We start from the raw sequence: 19454 nt of genomic DNA, 5'->3' as shown, positions 1-19454 counted from the left end.
CTTTTCTACTTGCACAATCACGTTCCTGTGAACAGGGGCGTGCAGGAGCCCGGGTACCACGGAGGGCCGCTGGAGGACGCTCTCCTCCAGGATTCCAGGCCCCGCCCCCACGCGCGCCGCTGTGGTCCCGTCGCCATGGTGACGGGCTGGCCCCACGCGCTCCGCTGTTGTCCCGTCGCCATGGTGACGGGCTGGCCCGGGCCGCACGCTCGCTCGCTGGCTCGCAGGGGTCGGAGCGGGCAGCGTGGCCGCGGGCCTCGCCCCTCTGCCGGGCACCATGCCGCTGCTGGTGCCCCCCGCCGAGCCCAGCCAGGACACGCGCGTGGGCGCCCCGGCATGGCGCGAGGCGGCCCAGGCCAAGTCGCGGAAGGCGCACCTGCTGACCGACCGCTGCGGGCAGGAGGCGGTGACCATGTGGCAGCCCAAGGACAGCGTGCGGGACCCGCACGTGGCGCGCCACCTCTGCCGCGCCGCCTACATCCAGCCCTGGCGCTTCCGCGTGGAGATGCTCAAGGGCGGCAGCACCGTGGAGAAGCCGCCGCCCGGCGACGGCGTCACGCTCTGGAAGGGCAAGATGAAGCCCCCCGCCTGGCACGCGCGCCTGCCGCTGCCCCTGCACCGCGACGCGCGCGCCCTGCAGACGGCCGAGGTGGTGCACGCGCACGCGCGCGGGGCGCGCCTCACCGCCGCCCGCCTGGGCCGCGCGCAGCACCAGGTCAACGCGCAGCTGCAGCTGCTGCAGCGCATGCGCGAGGCCACGGACCGCAGGCTCAGCCAGGTGCGCAAGGGCCTGCTCATCAACCGGCAGAGCTGCAAGCTGCGCGGGTACCGGCCCGCGTCCGAGCAGGTGCGGCCCTCCCCGCCCGCGCGAGGCAGGGGCCGGAGGGCCCCAGGGTGGAGGCCAGCCTCAGCAAGGCGGCGAGGCGCTCAGCAACTCAGAGAGACCTTGTGTCCCATCAAAGACAGGAGGAGGGGGTGTGCACGCCTCGGATCCCAGTCCTGGGGAAGCTGAGACCCGAGGATCTGAGGTTCAAAGCCTGTCTCGGGGACTTGGTGAAACCTTGTTTCCAATTTCAAAAAAAAAAAAAAATTAAAAATAGAGCTGAGGGTGTGTCCCCGGAGGTAGAGTGACCCCGGGTTCAATCCCCAATACTATAATTAAAATAGGGCTAGGAGGCCGGGCGTGGTGGCGCGCGCTTGGGAGGCGGAGACTGGAGGATCGCACTGGTTCGAAGCCAGAGACCCTGTTTCCAAATAAAAAATATAAAAAAAAAATAGGTCTGGGAGTGTAACCCGGAGGTAGAAGGGTTTCCAGGAACCCCAGTACCACCAAAAATAAATAAACAAATAAATAAATAAATAGGGCTAGGAGTGTAACTTGGGGGTAGAATGCACCTGGGATCAACTCCAACACCACAAATAAAATAAAATAGGGCCGCCGTGTAGTTTGGAGGTAGGGTGCCCCTGAGTTCAATCTCCAATACCAAAAATACAGTAAAATCGGACTACGGGTGTAGCTCAGAGGTAGAATGTCCCTGGATTCGATCCACAGTATTAAAAAAAAAAAAAGTGTGTCCATATTGAACAATCTGTCTTCTGCCCCAACTCTAGGGAGTAGAGGCGCGGGGTGAGCCCCAAGTCACAGAGTGTGAGGCCTATCCAAGCTACTTTCCTCCAAGAGAGGAAAACTATTCCAGTCCCAGCCAGGGGATTAGAGCATGGAACCACTGAGTCACACTGGATGGAAAGCTTCCCAGAGAGTAAAATTACCCACCTAGCTCCCGTATCCTGAGGGTGAAAGCCTTCCCAGAGTAAGAGGCCCTCAGCGCCCAATCCCCACCAACAACATCCCCCAGCACCTGCCTCCAAAATGGGAAATGAAACCCAACTCCCAGCCTGGTGCACCTGGAATCCCAGTATTTGGGAGGCTGAAACAGGAGGATCGCAGGTTTGAGGCCAACCTCAGCAACTTAGTGAGACTCTGTTTCAAAAAAAAAAAAAAAAAAAAAGCTGGGTTTAGTGGCACATGCTTGTAATCCCAATTCTTTAAGAGGCTGAGACAGGAGGATCTCAGATTCAACACCAGCCTCAGCAACATAGTGAGGCACTCTGCAGCTTAGTGAGACCTTGTTTCAAAAAAAAAAAAAAAAGGATTAAAAATTGGTCTGGGACTGTGGCTCAGAGGTAGAATGTCCCTGAGTTCCATCCCCAGTACCATTAAATAAATAAATAAATAAATAAACAAATAAATAAGGCTGGGGGTGTAGCTCAGAAGTAGAACACCTCTGGCTACCTAAACAAGGGGAAAACCCCAGCCCTAAATTCCAGCAGGTAAGACCCCCCCAAAAGCAAGTCCCTGAAAGGATCCAGTGTTCTCAGACACTGAGATCCACCCGCAGAGAGGGAGACTGCCGCGGGCTTCTCCGCCTAGCTCGGGGTTTGCGGGGTTGGCCAGCGACGCTTTCCAACTCTGCTTGAGCTCAGGTGCCTGACAGAGCAGACAGCATGCTCACCTGGGAGAAGGAGGAGCTCAGAGCCATGAAGAGGAAGATGGAGACGGACATGGAAACGTCGGAGACGCTGCTCAAGGTGAGGGCCGCCCAGGGAGGGGCCGGGGAGGCTCCGGGCCCCTGTGGCACAGCGCCCACCCCACCCGCTCCCTCTCTGCCCCCCAGGACTCTACAGCACAGCAGCCACCAGAGGGAACCTTTCCTTTCTCCTCTGCCAGGCCTAGATAGTCAGGTTCAAGCCACTAGGGATGCGAAATATGCGGGGAGAGAAAGTGCGTCTGTACTAACATGCCCAGACTTTCCCCCTGATTGTTCCCAAAACAACACCATGGAATGACTATTTCGCATCTGAATTGCATTAGGCAGAGCCAGTGTGGTGGCACACCCCTGTTATCCCCACACCTGGGAGGCTGAGAAAGGAAGACCTCAGGTTTGAGGCCAACCTTAGCCACAAAGCAAGATGTTCGGCAATCTAATGAGACCCTGATTCAAAGCTTAAAAAAAAAACCTAAAAGTCTGTAGCTCTGAGGAAGAACACCTCATTAACACGCACACACACACACACACACAGAGAGAGAGAGAGAGAGAACACATAATGCATTAGGCATTATAAGTGACCTAGAAATGATTCAAGTATCCAAGAGGATGTGCGTAGGTTAAACGTGAACACTGTACCACTAAGTACAGGAAGGACTGGAGCATCCTCAGGCGCCCTGGAATCGACCCACAGATCCCCAGAGGCGTCTAGAGCTCCATGGACCTCTGTCCCCACCTCCTCCAGCATCATTATATCCCCTCCCTCCCTCCCTCCCTCCTGTGAGCAGCTGGACCGTTGTCCTTTAATGGACACAGATGTCGGGAATGACAGGAAAGGTGTGGGATGAACAGGGCTGCTGTCTGCACAGCTCTGCCCCAGACTGTACACTTGAGATAGTGGACCTAGGTTTGACGTTGCGAGCTGAGCGGGGTGGCACCCGCCTGCGATTCCAGCACTCGGGAGCCCGAGAGAGGAGAATCCTAGGTTTGAGGCCAGCTTAAGCAATTCAGCGACACCCGCAGCAACTTAATGAGACCCTATTTCAATTTTTGAAAGAAAAAAAGGGAGATTGGGGGTGAAGCAAGAAAGAATGCCCCTGGGCTCAATCCCAGCACCACAAGAAGGGGGATTGGAAGGAAAACTAGGGGCCTGGTCAGCGGTAGGGCACGCGCTCAGCACCGCCCAGCCCTGGGTCCATCTCCAGCACCAAACAGAAGAACTGGAGAGGGTCGGGTTAGAGGCAGAGAGCTTGGGGGCTCTGAGTCTCTCAAGGGCTCCCTCCAGCCCCTCAAGACAGAAATCACCTGGAGGCCGGCCTCCTCCAGCAGCTGGCACTCTCCCCACCCAGGCCCTGGCCTCCTGCCGCGACTCTCTGGGCTTCTGCCTCAAGGAGAGGCTCCAGGCCGTGGAGCTCATGAACCAGCCCCTGGACAAGGTTCTGGAGCAGGCAGGCCGCCATTCCTGGGTGGACCTCTCCCGCGCACCCACCCCGCGCACGCAGGGCCAGAAAACGCCTCCTCCGGACCCCGTGGGCACCTATACCCCAGGTACCGGGCGGAGCCCACTCCCATGCTTTCCATCCCGGCTTCGTCCCGTGGTCCAGCTAGCTGTCCCTTCTCTGGGGAATGGCCGGCGGGTCTCCAGCCCAGCGCAGGAACCTCCCCCTTCTCAGTCAGTCACGGGTTCTGCTTCTAAGGAGCCTGGCCCAGCCCTCCATCCACTACACGGCCCCTCCCTGGACTGTCCCAGGGCCTCAGTACAGCCCCTTCGCCCTCGGCCCACCCCGAGGACAGAGAAATGCGAGCGCGAGGGTCCGGGAAAGGGGTCTGGGGCCCACGCCCGCTGCCTTCTCAGAGTGCGCCAAGGCGCTGTTCGAAGCCAAGCGCCTGCTGATGGAGTCCAAGGACACCCTGGCGGAGCTGGCGAAGAGCGAGGCCGACGTCCGCGAGCAGCAGCTGCAGATCAGCGACCGCGTGTGCGCCTCGCTGGCGCAGAAGATGCGGGAGACCCTGGAACTGAAGGTGGCGGCCAGGGCGGGGCCGGAGCGGGCGAGGGCGGGCGAGGCTGCGCGGAGCGGGCGCGACCCCTCCGTCCTCCATGTCCCCCATCCCAGGAACGAATGAACATGACCTTGGGACTCATGCGGGGCACCATCCACCGCTGCACCAAGTTCAGCCAGGAGATGGACGTCACCCGCGGCCTCATCAAGGTGGGGCGGGGCCCGGGGGCGCCGCAGCCGGGCGGGGGTGCGGGAGGCGGGGCCTCAGCATGGCGCCCTCTGCACCTCGCCAGGGTCCTCTGTTGAAAAGTTGCCTGGAGACTCGAGAAAAGCTCACCAGGCCGCTGGTTCGCATGCACCAGAAACACGTGGGCACCCAGCTCCCCGAGGCCACGCGCCTGGCCCAGGTACGCCCGCTCCGCGCCCCTGGGCGCCGCTAGGCATGGCCCACCCCGGCCAGGCGCCCTGATCTAGCGCACGTGCCAGGTGAGACCCGCACCAGGGGCCCCCCAGCCCTCCAGCCCCTGTACCCCGATGCCCGCCGCCACCAGGAGGCTCCCGCGAGCACCGGGGCCCACAGGCCGGCCCGCCGCCGCCTCCTCCACCTCCAGGCACCAGGGGTCCCAGGCCGTCCCCACCCCCGAGGCCCACCCTCCTCGGCTCTGCCTCATCCCGCCCCGTCTCCAGGGCACCGACAAGCTGCAGCGCCACATCACACACGTGGAGAAGAACCTGAAGGAGCTGCTGGCCACGCGCGACGACCTGGCCTGGAGCCTCAACTACAAGAAGGTCGGGCACGACGTGGACTACAACGTGGTGCGCCTGCGGCTGCGGCTGCGCCACCCGCACGTGGGCTACGAGCAGGCGCAGCGCCTGGTCAGCGACTGGGACCCGCGCGCCCCGCCGCGCCCGCCCGGACCCCCGCAGCCGTCCCCCGCAGAAATGTAAATAAAGTTATATTTGGAAGATTAGCCACCTGCCGCCTGTCAGTCACCGCCCTACCGCTCCCATGGGCCCTTTATCCTGGGAGGGAGCAGGATAGATCTGGGCGCCAGGCTGTAGTGACTCCAATTCCGCCCCCACGGCCCTCCCCAAGCGTTTCAAGCTGGTATCCCCGTGTTCTGCATCTGTGGGTTCAGCCAGCCTCCGATCAAAAATATTCAGAGAAATAACTGCCTCGGTACCGAACATGTATAGACACTTTCTCTTCCTTGTTCCCAAAACTACTATGGCATATCAACTATTTACATTGCATTCCCGTCCTTTGTTTCTGCGCTTATGGTTTTTATTTATTTTATTTATGTACTGGGGGGTGAACTCAGGGTCGTTCTACCTCCAGCCCCCACACCCAGCCCTTTTCATTTTTACTTTTTTACTTTGAAACGGGGGCTCACTAAGTGGCCGAAACTGGCCTCGAACCTGCAACCCTCCGGTCTCAGCCTCCCAACCACTGGGATGAGAGGCGCGCGCAGCCTCGCCGGGCTGCAGGTATCATGAGCCACCTGGAATGTCTGAAGCCTGCGGCGGGATGTGGATGTGGAGAGGGTGCAGCATCCAAACCTCAGGCCACTTCTGTAAGGTACCTGGGCACCTGCAGATTGGGGTGGCCACCGCCACCCCACAGACACCCAAGCGCGCCTGTGTTTCCTACGCACCTGAGCTATGTGCTGGGAACGCTTCTAGAACAAGTCATTTGTGTCCCTGTCTCGTGGAGCTGACCGTGCTTATGGGGAGAGCGACTCACAAATATCGGTATGTTTTTGGCAAAGCCAGCGGTCCCACGGTGCAAATCCCAGCATTTCACAGAGAAGGAAGCCAAGTTCAGGAAGGTTAACGTCATTCGCCCCCAGATGCCAGGGCTAAAGCACAACTTCAACCCGGGATCCCAGCAAGTTCAGGAAGGTTAACGTCATTCGCCCCCAGATGCCAGGGCTAAAGCGAAACTTCAACCCGGGATCCCAGCACCCAGGTCCAGCCACTCACCCTGAACACCCACCAGAAAAGGTCCTGGTGAGCCAGTAATCCCAGTGCTTGGGAGGCTGAGACAGGAGGATCGCAGCTTCAAGGACAGCCTCAGCAATTTAGGGAGACTCTCACCAACCCAACAAGACCTAGCAAAACACACACACACACACACACACACACACACACTCACACCACTCCTGAAGATAAACAGAAAATTAATTTTTTTGTGTGTGTGTGTGGTTCTGGGGTTCCTGGAAGCCCTTCTACCTCCGGGCTACACTCCCAGACCTATTTTATATTTTTATTTGGAAACAGGGTCTCCTAAGCCAGCGCGGCTGGCTTTGAAACCTGCGCGATCCTCCTGTCTCCGCCTCCCTAGCCCGGGGATTACAAGCGTGCGCGCCCAGCTTGAAAATGGATTTTTTTGGTGGGGAGGTATTGAAGTTTGAACTCAAGGGCATTCTACCCCCCATCTACACCCCCAACCCTATTTATTGTTTTGTTTGGAAACAGGGTCTTGCTGAATTGCAGTGGCTGACCTCAAATCCGCAATCCTCTGCTCCGCATCCCAAGTACTGGGATTATAGCCATGCACCACCACGCCCGGCCAGAAGTGAACGGTAACCAATATGGCCCTATTCAAAGGACAAAGGGACACCCCGCCTCTCAGCCTTCCTTCCCAGGGACTGATAGGGGCTTTGGGTTTGAATGGATGGCGGGTCGTAAGCAGTCCTGGTCACATTGTGGTCGGCTTGATCATTGCCTCCGTTCCACTTTCGCAAGGTGGCTCTGCAGGAGTCCCTCTTACCTAAGGGGCAATTTCTACTTGCTCAAAGTGTTCCTCCGAGCCTGGCCGAGGGCATTCGGTTCCAGGGAGATGCTTGGGGCGGATTCAGGGTGGGGCGATGTGCCTGCCTCCTGATGCTCCTGGCAGGTGTAGGTCAAAGACTGAAGAAAACCTGTAGGCACCACTGATGCGCTGAAAGATGGCAGTCAGGGATGACAGGTCTGAGTCCCCGCGAGTGCAGGGGGAGGGGCCGGAAGCCCGGAGGCAGGAAGGACCCGCCTCCCTAAGAGTACCCCGAGAGAGTTCCGATTTTCCCACGGGAGAGACCACTCCCCTCCTTATAAGGAGGATGCCGGCCTCTCTCGGGGGCTCGCTCTCTCCCACTCCCGCGGGGGGCTCTCCCCACTCCTGCTCCTGGGAATGTGCGTGGGCTCTCTGGACTAATAAAAGGCTGCTGGCATCCATACTGGATGCCCCATGCATCTGTGCGCCCCGAAGGACATGCTGTGTATTTTTTTTGGTGGTACTGGGGGTGGAACCCAGAGGCTTTCTACCTCCGGGCTATACTTCCAGACTTTTTTTTTTTTTTTTTTTTTGGAAACAGGGTCTCACTAAGTTGCTGAGAGCCTCACTCAGTAGCTGAGGCTGGCTTCGGACCCGTGAGATCCTCCTGTCTCAGCCTCCCAAGTGCGGGGATTACAAGCGTTCACCACCACGCCCGGCAATGCTGTGCATTTTTATCCTACAAGTATCCCTGCCAGTCGTGTCTCCATGTCAAACGGAGCTGATATAATCTAGATGAGTTTAGGGTTAATAAACCTGTATTACTCGTTTTTAGATGAACACGCCCTAAATGATTAATATGGCTACGTGCAAGAGCTGAGCAGGTCACAAACTTTAATAAAAGAGACAGATTTAAAAATGAAGGTGGATGCCAGGCGCACACCTGGCATCCCAGAACTGGGGAAGCCGAGACAGGAAGATCACAGGTTTGAGACCAGCCTGGGCAACTTAGCAAAACTCTCAGCAACCTAGCCTATTGTTTCAAGGCAAAAAATAAAAACAGCTAGGGGTGTACCTCTGAGGTAGAGTGCTCCTGGGGTCTTTCTCCAGTATTAAAAAAAAAAAAAGAGTTTGTAATCCCAGCATTCAGGAGGTGGAGACCAGAGGATCGCAGTTCAAGGACAGCCTCAGCTACTTCGTGACGACCGCCCTTCGCAACTCAGTGAGACCCTGTTTCAAAAATAAAAATTAAAAAGACTAAAAAACAGGGCTGGGGGTGTAGCTGAGAGGTACAATGCCCCTGGGTTCCATCCCTAGTGCCATCAGAGACAGAGACAGAGACACAGAGAGAAAGACAGAGAGAGAGAGAGAGAGAGAGGGGGGGGGGGGCGCAGAGAGGCCAAACTATCCTGCTTCCAGTAACCCATGGGGTTTTTGCAAGTGAGTCACTGTTTTTAGCAAAGACAACCTAACTTCCTTTTATAACCACAAGGCTTCTTCCTTGCTCCTCAATTCAAGTACGGACCAAGATCTTCACTAGGCCACCAAATTACCAAGTGGAGATGGCATAAGTATGCCCAAGTGACAGGGAGATGTGTGACCAGAAGCCACCTGCCAGGATCACAGAGCTGAGCAGGAGTGGATGTGGGACTCAGCCAGCTGCCTGCCTTTGACTCAGAACCACTGGGCATAGCAGCCCGCTCCCTTATTTCCACTGGGACCCCTCAGATCACAAGTTAGTCCAGCCACTACGACCACTACGAGGCTCCTCAGGTCACTAGGAGTGGAACCGCCATGTGCCCCAGCCGCACCGCTCTTTGGCGTCTTTCCAAAAGAGTTGGGATCAGAATATTATAGTGATGTCAGGTGTGAAGGTGCACGCCTATAATCCCAGTACTTGGGAGGTGGAGATAGGAGGATTGCAGGTTTGAGGCCGGCCTCGGCAACTTAATGAGCCCCCCCCCCAGCCACTTAGTGACACCCTGTTTCAAAAAAAAAAAAAAAATCAGGGCTGGGAGTGTAGTTCAGAGGTAGAATACCCCTAACACACACACACACACACACACACACACACACACACACACACACTATGACCAGAAATCAAAGAAATTTACTCCTTTATTTCCTTAGGGAATCATAGTCTGGTAATTGCTGTTTGCAGGGATTTATAGCAGGCAGCCACGATGAATAACAAGACAGAACTGTATTTGCAAAGGTGACCCTCAAGGATAACAGAACAGAACCAAGGTGCTGGCAAGTGTGGAGAGGCTTTCCCACAGGTAGGACAAACAGGACCAAGAAACCTTGTGAACGCTGGGGATTAATCATAACGCCCCTGAGCCTCCGCCTCCACTGGCCGGCCATCTCTGTGGGCAGCGCCACCCTGTGACTCGTGAGCCCATTGCAAATCCTTCCCAGAGTTGGGGATTGTCCCTGAGCTGGTACCTTCCTCCTCTCAGATTCCCAGAAACCTTGCATGGAGATGCAAATGTGCCTTTTGCAAGCAACACCTTGCCCTTGGGGTGCCACCACCTCCCCAGCCCTTGCTGACCCAGCCTCAGCTCCCGCAGTGTTTCAGATCAGACTTGCCTAATTTCTCCCTTGCCGCAGAGCTGAGGTTTCAGCTGCTCCCTCAGGCTCCCAGCAAGCCTCCTGGTGACCCCATAAGGCGGGTGTTGTCATCCAGGCAGTATAGAGATGAAGAAATAGGCCCCGAACAGTTGCAAGACTTTGTGTGCCACCCAGCAGGTATAGGGCTAAATGCGGAGTTTGGAGACTATGCTTAAAAGCAGGTGCGATGCCGGGCGTGGTGGCGCGCGCTTGTAATCCTAGTACTTGGGAGGCTGAGACAGGAGGATCACAGGGTCTATCCCCAGTATCAAAAAAAAAAAAAAAAGAGCTTGTAATCCCAGCATTTAGGAGGCGGAGACCAGAGGGTCGCAGTTCAAGGACAGCCTCGGCTACTTAGTGAAGCCCTCTGCAACTTAGTGAGACCCTGTTTCTTATAAAATCGGGCTAGGGGTTTAGCTCAGAGGTAAAATGCCCCTGAGTTCAATCCCCAGTCTCTCTCTCACACACACACACACACACACACAGAGAGAGAGAGAGAAAGCAGGTGCAACAAGCCAGCTGTGGTAGCCTGAAATCCCAGTATTTTAGAGGCTGAGACAGGAGGATCCATCTCGAGTTTGAGGACAGCCTCAGCGACCTAACGAGATCATGTTTCAAAACAAAAAATAAATTTTAAAAGGGCTGAGGGTGTAGCTTGGAGGTAGAATGCCACTGGGTTCAATCCCCATTAGGATAAATAAATAAATGATAAAAGCCATGATATATCACTTCTGAGATTAAGCTGCAAGAAGACTTTTTAATTTATTATATCTGCCATGAGTGAGATTAGTAGGCAGACAGTAACTACAAGAAGGAGGAAAGGAGTCGGGCGTGGTGGCGCACGCTTGTTATCCCAGCATTCAGGAGGCTGAGGCAGGAGGATCACGGTTTGCGGACAGCCTCAGCTACTTAGTGAGGCCCTCTGCAACTCAGTGAGACCCTGTTTCAAAATCAAGAATAAAGCCAGGCGTGGTGGCGCACGTTTATAATCCCCGTGCTTGGGAGGCTGAGACAAGAGGATCGCACAGGTTCAAAGCCAGCCTCAGCTACTGAGTGAGGCTCTCAGCAACTCATTGAGACCCTGTTTCCAAATAAAATAGAAAACAGGTCTGGGAGTATAGCTCGGAGGTATAAAGCTCCTGGGTTCCATTCCTAGTACCACCAAAAAATAAAGAAAGAAAGAATAAAAAATAGGGCAGTAGGTGTAGCTCAGAGATCAAATGCCCCTGGGTTCCATCCTCAGACCCGAAAAAAAAAAAAAAAAAACAAAGGAGGAGAAGGAGGAAAGGAAGGGAGGTAGCTGGGTCCGGTGGTACTGTATTCCCAGCACTTGGGGAAGCTAAGGCCAGAGGATGGCAAGTTCGAGGCCAGCCTCAGCAACTTAGTGAAACTCTGACCCAAAATTTAAGAAATGAGCCAGGCGTGGTGGCACATGTTTGTAATCCCAGCATTTGGGAAGCTGAGACAAGAGGAACGTGGTTGTCAGACAGCCTCAGCTACTTAGTGAGGCCCTTTGCAACTCAGTGAGGCCCTGTTTCCAAATAAAGAATAAAAAGTAGAACTGGGGGTATAGCTCGGAGGTAGAGTGCCCTGGGTTCCATCCCTAGTACCACCAAAAAAAAATTTTTTTTTAGTGAAAGGTGTTTAGGGATTGGGTAGGAGCTAACTGTGCAATGTGTGCATGTATGTTTATGTCTACACAAGTGTTTTTTTTTATCCCATTATGATGTATCGTACAATGCACCAATAAAAAACTTTTTTAAATGAAAAGGTCTAGGGGTACAGTTCATCAAGAGTAAAGCGATCCTGGGTATAATCTCCAAAACCACCAAGAAAAGAAAAAGAAAGGAGGAAGGGAAGAGAGAAAGAAATGGAGGGGAAAAGAAAAAATATTAAGAAAGGAAGTCCTACCTAAAAACATTCTGACCATGTGTGCTGCACACCTGTAATCACAGTGCTTGGGAGGCTGGGACCAGAGGATCGCCGTGGGGAGGCCAGGCCGAGCAGCTTAGAGAGGCGCTCGGCATCTTGGTGGGAACTTGTTTCCAAATAAAAATGACTGGGGGTGTATGTTAGAGATAAAATCCCCTGGATTCAATCCCCAGAACCACACACACCACACACACACACACACACACACACACACACACACACACACCAGAAAAAGCACTCCATGACTTCATGTAACAGCCCTGGGAAGCCCTAGAGAACCAGCACCCGGTTTTGCCCACGGTCTGAAGATGTCTACCCAATCAGAATCTGGAATTCTGATTTCGTATACACATCTCTCTCCTGGCTTCCCGGGTCCTGGAGCTCCTGCCTCCTCCGGAGAGCCCTCGAGGTTCAAGACACCAGGACGCCTGCCATTAGGCAGCGGGACGTGTGCCTGGCCCCTCGGTGGAGAAACAACCTGGTGTGAACAACTCCATGGAAACTGTTCCAGTGGAATCGCCCACCCCCACCGTCCGCAGACCTCCCGGCATCCCCCTCGCTCCTCCTCTCTTCTGCCTCCTCTCTCCCCCGTTTCTGAACCCCAGAAGATATGTTTGAACGTCGCATCCCAAGAATGACCGCGACTCCCTCTCAGCTTGCCAGGTGCCGTGGTTATTCTTTGGTCTTCATCCTGAGCCTCCTGGATGAACGGTAACCGCCATCACCAATGTAATTACGCCGCCCGGCCCTCGGCGATGCCAACCTGGTCCTCCCCAGGCCGGGCCCAGCCGTGAGCAGTGACAACGGAGGCGCCCTGAGCGCGCGGGGCCTTGGCCAAGACACTGGCGGCCATGGCTGCAGACCCGCCCGCTAGGAGCCAGGCTGACGCTGCCCAGCGCGACCCGCACAGAGGAAGCCATGCTGGGCCCCCGGGTGATTCCAGAGGTGTTGGGGAGTAGGTGAGATGTTCCCCAGACAAAAGACACTTCCTCGGTGTTTAGGTGAACTAACCCTCACGACTCTCCAGAGAAGGGGTTTGTTCTTGTTGTTTTGTTTTGTATTGTGTTTGGTACTGGGCATTGGACACAGGGCCATTCTACCACCGAGCTACACTCTGAGCACTGTTTGTTTGTTTGTTTGTTTGTTTGTTTGTTTGTTTGTTTGTTTGTTGCCGGTCTAGGGATGAAACCCAGAGGGGCATTGTGCCTCTGAACTACACCCCCTGCCTTATTTTTTATTCTTTATTTTGAAACCGGGTCTCACTGAGTTGCAGAGGGCCTCACTAAGTAGCTGAGGCTGTCCACGAATCGCGATCCTCCTGTCCCAGCCTCCCAAATGCTGGGATTACAAGTGTGCACCACCACGCCCAGCTGTTTTTTGTTTATTTATTTTATTTTGAAACAGGTCTCCCTAAGTTGCTAGGGCCTCGCTAAGTTTCTGAGGCTGACCTTGGACCTGAGATCCTCCTGTCTCAGCCTCCCAAGCAGTAGGATTACAGGGATGTGTCACCAACCTGGCTGTCTTCTAAGCAGATGAGAAAATGGAGTGACCACGTAACTCAAGTCCCTGGAGTCAGGCATCGGGGTGTTGGTGCAAAGCCTGCGCCCGCCACCATCCTGTGCCTTCTTCTCAGTTATCTGCTATGGGCAAAGGGAAGATCCCCACTTGTCTTTGTGCCTTTGCCACCTTGTGCCCCACCCACATGCAGATGTTTTGGGCTAAGTGGTAGGGATTGGAATAAACTGTGGACGCCCCAGAGGTGGAGCAGACGCAGGCTGTGGCAGCGCTGTGGACGGCTTGCTCAGAGTCAGAGAGCCATGCTTTGCACCTTCGCGGTGGCTCACGCCTGTCATCCCAGCCCCGGGGAGGCTGAGACGAGATGGTCGCAGGTTTGAGGACAGCCTCAGCAGCACGGGGAGACCCTGTTTCCCAACAAGAAATAAGGCTGGAGGTGTGTGTCAGAAAGAAAGAGAGAAAAAGAGAGAGTAAAGGAGGAAGAGGAGAAAAGGAGGAGGAGGAGGAGGAGGAGGAGGAGGAGGAGGAGGAGAAGAAGAAGAAGAAGAAGAAGAAGAAGAAGAAGAAGAAGAAGAAGAAGAAGAAGAAGAAGAAGAAGAAGAGGAAGAAGAAGAAGAAGAAGACTCCCACCGGTCTCCCAGGGTAACTGTGGCTGGCTCACTCACTCATTCAGCCGAAGTACTTGCCCTTCCCAGGATGCACTTGCCCTTCCCAGAATGCACTTGCAGAGCAGCCAGGCCTTCTGAACTTTGTGCCTGGTGGGGGAGGGTGGTTACTGGGGATGGAACCCAGGAACACTGTACCTCTGAGGTACCTCTCCAGCCCTGTTGTTTTGTGTGTTTGTTTGTTTTTTAAACAAGGCCTCACTAAGTTCCTGAAGCTGGTCTCGAACCTGTGATCCTCCTGTCTCAGCCTCCCAAGCACTGGGATTGTGGGCCCAGCTCTACTTCTCTTTCATTGAGCTGATCCTTGGGCCATGGAGTGAGGAAAATCAGAGGACTCAGAACCTGAGAGCGCCGCCTACGGAGCCCAGACGTCCACTCAGAGCCAACGTACTCAACCTTTCTTCAACCTGTGTTTTCTCTGTATGATCACACGGATGTTGGTGGGTTTCCAGTTTTCATGGTTAAAAAGGGAAGGAAAGCCAGGTGTAGTGGCACATGGGGGTAATCCCAGTACTTGGGAGGCTGAGACAAGAGGATCGCAGGTTCAAGGACAGCCTCAGCAAGCAGTGAGACTCTCAGCTACCTAGTGAGACCCTGTTTCAAAGTAAAAGTGATAGGAGGCTGCCGGTGGAGCTCAGAGGTAGAATGGCCCTAGTTTCAACCCTCCAAACCAAAAAAAAATAAATAAAATAAATAAATAAAAAATTAAACAAATAAGAATAAAACAAAATAAAATGGAGAGTGAGAGCACTCCTGAATCCAGCCCTCAGGAAGGTGGAGGTCAATAAGGAACAGCCTCCCCCGAGTGTGGGCGGCCGGCATTATTGGCTGACAAGCTACAAGAATGCTTTATGTGTTGTTCTGATATTGAAAGTAGCTTGTGCAAGAAATGTTGCAATGACAGGTCAATAACCCTGACCAATTACACCTCATCCCTATGCATAGACACGATCAATTACACATCGTCTCCACGCGCTGACATGTCCCACTGTGCCTCATACACACGGACACTTACTATGCGTCAATTAAACCTAGAAACACGGGCAGGAGAGGTGGCAAAGGCCTATAATCCTGTCCTTGGGAGGCTGAGAGGGAGGATTGCAGGTTCAAGGACTACCTCAGCAATGTAGCAAGACCCGTTTGCAAAATTACAAAAATAAGAAGGGGTGTAGCTCAGAGATAGAGGGCCCTGGGTTCAAGCCCTACTACCAAAGGACAACAAAACGTAGCATGCGTGGTGTGTTGTCATCGTTTTATGATGGCATCGTGAGGCCGACGCCGTACACACACCTGCGCACAGCGCCCAGAGTTTCTTTCGCTTGGTCCGTGCCCTCCGCCTCCCAGCCTGGCAGTGAGGTCGCGATGCCTACATCCTTCCTGTGTGCAGCCTCTTCCCTCTCAGCGGCCTCGGCCCCCTGCCGCCCTCCCTCTGCCCCCTGCTCTCCCCTGCTCCATCCTGAGGCCCTGGTCTCCCCTCTTCTCTCCAGCCCCCCAGGGGGTTTGATTCCCGCCTGGTGCGCACCAGCCTCCCTCTGCACACAGTGAGCTGCCAGAAGCCCGCGGCCACAGCTCCCGGGGACCAGGCAGGAGCCCAGCCCGGCGCCGCCAGCCGAGGAGCCCACCAGAAACTGCGCACAGTAGGGCTTTGCTCAGCCGCAAAGACTGCAATGGACACAACAGAGAGCATCCTGCCGGGTGAGAGCAGACAGCCCCGAAACCCAGGGTCACGGGTCTCCTCTCTTGGGGAAGCCAGAGAGCAAACAGGAAGGAGAGGGGCCTCGGGAGGAGGGAGGGGAGCACGAATGAGCAGGGGAGAGAAGAGAGGCGGGAAAAGGGCCGGCCAAGGTGTCTCTGTGCACCTGTGAAGGTCGCGCTGTGAAGCTCCTTGGTAACGCACCTCTGCACCTCTTACATTTTGATTGGTTTTGTTTGCTTGTTGCCATGGCTTTGTTGCATTTCAGTGTAAGCGATCTTTTATTTTGACAGCTCTTTTGTTTTGAGGTAGAGCTTTTCCAGGACACCATGGCAAACCCCACCTTCCCAAATCCTTCCTCCAGGAACACATCTCCATAGCTGACCAGACCCTATTAGGAAATATTTCTCGACTCTTACACACAGTTGCGGGTTATAAACTAGTACAACCACCATGGAGCAATGTGCAGGTTCCTCAAAGACTAGGAGTCCAAAGACTGGAATCCAAGAATGGAGACCGGAGCACAGCAGGTTCAAGGCCAGCCTCAGCAAGTAGCGAGGCCCTTAGCAACACAGCAAGACTGATTCAAAACAAAAAATAAGAGAGGCTGGGGCACAGAATGCACCTGGGTTCAATCCAAGTACCACCAAAAAGAAAAGAAAGATTAGGGACAGAGCCACCGCATGACCCAGCTGCACCACTCCTCGGCGCCCCACTGTCTTTGCACAGGAATTAAAGCTAGATGGCTGTGGCGATGCACGCACGTCGTCCGTGTCGACAGCAGCACATTTCACAACTGCCAAACTACGGAGCCCGCCTAGGTGTCCGTCAGCGGGTGAATGGAAAGTGGCAACGGGGTGGGTGCACACGATGTGAGTGTGTTCAGCCATGAAGAACAGAAACCCGTCGTGCAGGAAAATGGACGGACCAAAGCATATTATGCTGAGGGGAGCCAGTGCCAGAGAGCCCGGGGCGTAGGTTTCTCTCCTGTGTGGATGGTGGGGAGAGAACAGGGGGCGGAGGGGCCTCAGATGAACCAGGAGAGGGGCCAGGGCACTGGTGGAGGCTGGGGGGGGGGGGGGGAGGCAGCTCCAACAGTGCTGTGTCCATCAGGGTCTCAGCACCGTCCTCAGCAGCAGGCACGGGGGTGGGGGGCAGAGGAAACGCACGGTGAGCTGCGTGTGTACCACTCTGACCTCACCGCGACGCATAATCACCATGTACCAATAAAATATTTTAAAAGCTGGGCAAGGTGGTGCATGCTTGTTATCCCTGTACTTGGGAGGCGGAGACAGGATCGCAGGGTCTCCTAAGCCAGCAGAGGCTGGCTTCGAACCTGCGCAATCCTCCTGTCTCTGCCTCCCAAGTGCAGGGATTACAAGCGTGCGCCACCACGCCCGGCAAGACACCCAGTTTCAAAACAAGAAGTAAAAAGGGCTGGGGTATAAAAAATAATAAAAAGAGTTCCAGTGGAAGAGAGAGAGAAATTCACCCAGTGCTGTGTGTGTCATGTGTTCGTATCACTTGGAACCTCACTACGATATATACTTGAACCCTGGGCATTTTACCTCTAAGATACATCCCCAGCCCTTTTTAATTTTTTAATTTTTTATTTTTATTTATTTATGTTTATTTATTTATTTATTTATTTATTTTTGCGGGTCTGGGGATGGAACTCAGGGGCATTCTACCTCCGAGCTACACCCCCAGCCCTATTTTTTATTCTTTATTTCGAAACAGGCTCTCACTGAGTTGCAGAGGGCCTCACTCACTAAGTAGCTGGGGCTGTCCGCGAACCGCGATCCTCCGGTCTCAGCCTCCCGAATGCTGGGATTACAAGTGTGCCCACCACGCCCGGCTCCCAGCCCTTTTTTATTCCTTACTTAGAAACAGGGTCTGCCGGGCATAGTGGTGCACACTTCTAATTCCTGCGCTTGGGAGGCGGAGACAGGAGGATCGCGCAGGTTTGAAGCCGGCTGCGCTGGCTTAAGAGACCCTGTTTCCAAATAAAAAGTATAAAATAGGTCTGGGAGTGTAGCCCGGAGATAGAAGGGCTTCCAGGATCCCCAGTACCACGAAAGAAAGAAGAAAGAAAGAAAGAAAGAAAGAAAGAAAGAAAGAAAGAAAGAAAGAAAGAAAGAAAGAAGGAGTTGGGCGTCTCGATCAGTTACCAAGGCTGATCTCAAAACTGTGATCTTCCTGACCCAGCCTCTCAAGTACTGGGATGACAGTCATACACCACCATGTGTGACTGTCCTACATGTCCACACAGCCTCAGTTTTTCACCTGGGGAAACTGAGGCTGGGAGGAAATATGCCATGTTGTTAGTGAGGCAGAAAAATGGATACTCTCCTGTACTGTTTGAGGTGGGAAGTGAATTGGTAAAGGCTCTGGGGGAAGAAAGCTGGCGGTCAGAAAATACCACCTTTTTATGATGCCATTTCTAGGAACCTAGAAAAGGCTCGATCTCGTGCGTGAAGAGGCAGGCACGAGGTTGCTCATGGCAGGAACATTTGTCAGGGAGAAAAACTGGAAACACCTGAAATGTCCATGACAGAGGAATGACGATACGGATGCCGTGTGCTCTGGCGATGAGACACCTCGCGCTTTGTAAACCTGCGAGGTTGCTCGGGCCCGCGACGGGAAAATGAGGAAGATGGAAACGCTGGATGTTGACCTGGGTTCTGAGCCCTCCTGCCTGCGAGTGGGCGGGGAAAGCGCCACATCCCTTCAGAGCCGGTTCCTAGTAAAGCCTTGTGAGCCTGTCCGCGTGTCCTATGGCCAGGCAATTCTGCTCATCAACGTGTACCTGACGGAAATGCAGAAGCATGCACACCAAGAGGCAAGCACTGGCCAGACGCTGTGACTCAGCCTGCCATCCCCAGACTCAAGGAGGCTCAAGGCCAGCACAGCAGGCAAGACCCCGCCTCCGAGGCCGGACCGGAGCCTGCCGAGGGGTTAGGCCGGTGCTGTGGCCACCGAGGCTGGGATCGGAGCCAGCCAAGGTGTTAGGTCGGTGTGGGGGCCAGCAAGGCCAGAATCAGGGCCTCCCATGAGGCAAGGCCGCTGCTTGAGCCAGCGAGGTCTGGATCAGTCCACCGGGTAGCCAGGCCACTACTGGGGCCGTCAAGAGTGGGATCGGTATTTGCAACACGGCATGAACAGAGAAATATCGCAGAAAATTAAAACCAGATGCTTCCCCTAATCAGCAATAACTAGGAGGAAAGGGGCAACAGGAAGAGGTCGAGCTATAGAAAGGGCCCTATAGTGAAGCAACTAAGGTGACCAATCAGAGGGTATGGAATAGGGGAGGATGGAGCCTCTTTAAAAAGCAGGAGGCACATAAACAAATGTATCAAAGTTAATCACCAAACAAGCATGGGATGGAGGGACGGGGAGGGAGTGGGATGGGGGCTGGATGAGGGCTGATTGGATGATGTGTGCTTGTATATCCTCTCAAGTCTTGTACTCCAATGTGATGCATGATTACAATGCACCAATAAAAATAAATTAAATTTTAAAAAAAGAATAGGTAAGTTTAGGAAAATCAGCACTTATGATATTGAGATGTAACTATTCACCAAGATGTTAACTATAACATCTAATTAAAACATGATATTTGAAACTGAACTCTGGTTTCACAGTAGCAACAAGAAGTAGAAGGTGCTTGAAAAGAAGTCTCAAACATATTTTATTGAAACATTTGTTAAAATACATTGAAAAACTTAGACAAACTGA

The 19454-nt window shown here is 54.1% G+C and overlaps 1 protein-coding gene across 1 annotated transcript; it reads left to right on the top strand.

Moving 5' to 3' along the window:
• Positions 1-277: 277 nt before the first annotated feature.
• Positions 278-18582, top strand: TEKTL1 (tektin like 1; the record flags this gene model as incomplete). Its single annotated transcript, XM_080715410.1, has 10 exons — positions 278-847; positions 2485-2589; positions 3896-4094; positions 4402-4568; positions 4661-4756; positions 4840-4953; positions 5234-5490; positions 6436-6556; positions 15511-15660; positions 18340-18582. The coding sequence occupies 10 exons, from the start codon at positions 278-280 to the stop codon at positions 18580-18582; spliced, it is 2022 nt and encodes a 673-aa protein (XP_080571536.1).
• Positions 18583-19454: the final 872 nt, after the last annotated feature.

The sequence above is a fragment of the Muscardinus avellanarius genome, assembly GCF_963383645.1.
Source record: "Muscardinus avellanarius genome assembly, chromosome: 18".
In the NCBI taxonomy this organism is placed as follows: Eukaryota; Metazoa; Chordata; class Mammalia; order Rodentia; family Gliridae; genus Muscardinus; species Muscardinus avellanarius.
This window is presented reverse-complemented; position numbering and strand designations above follow the sequence as displayed.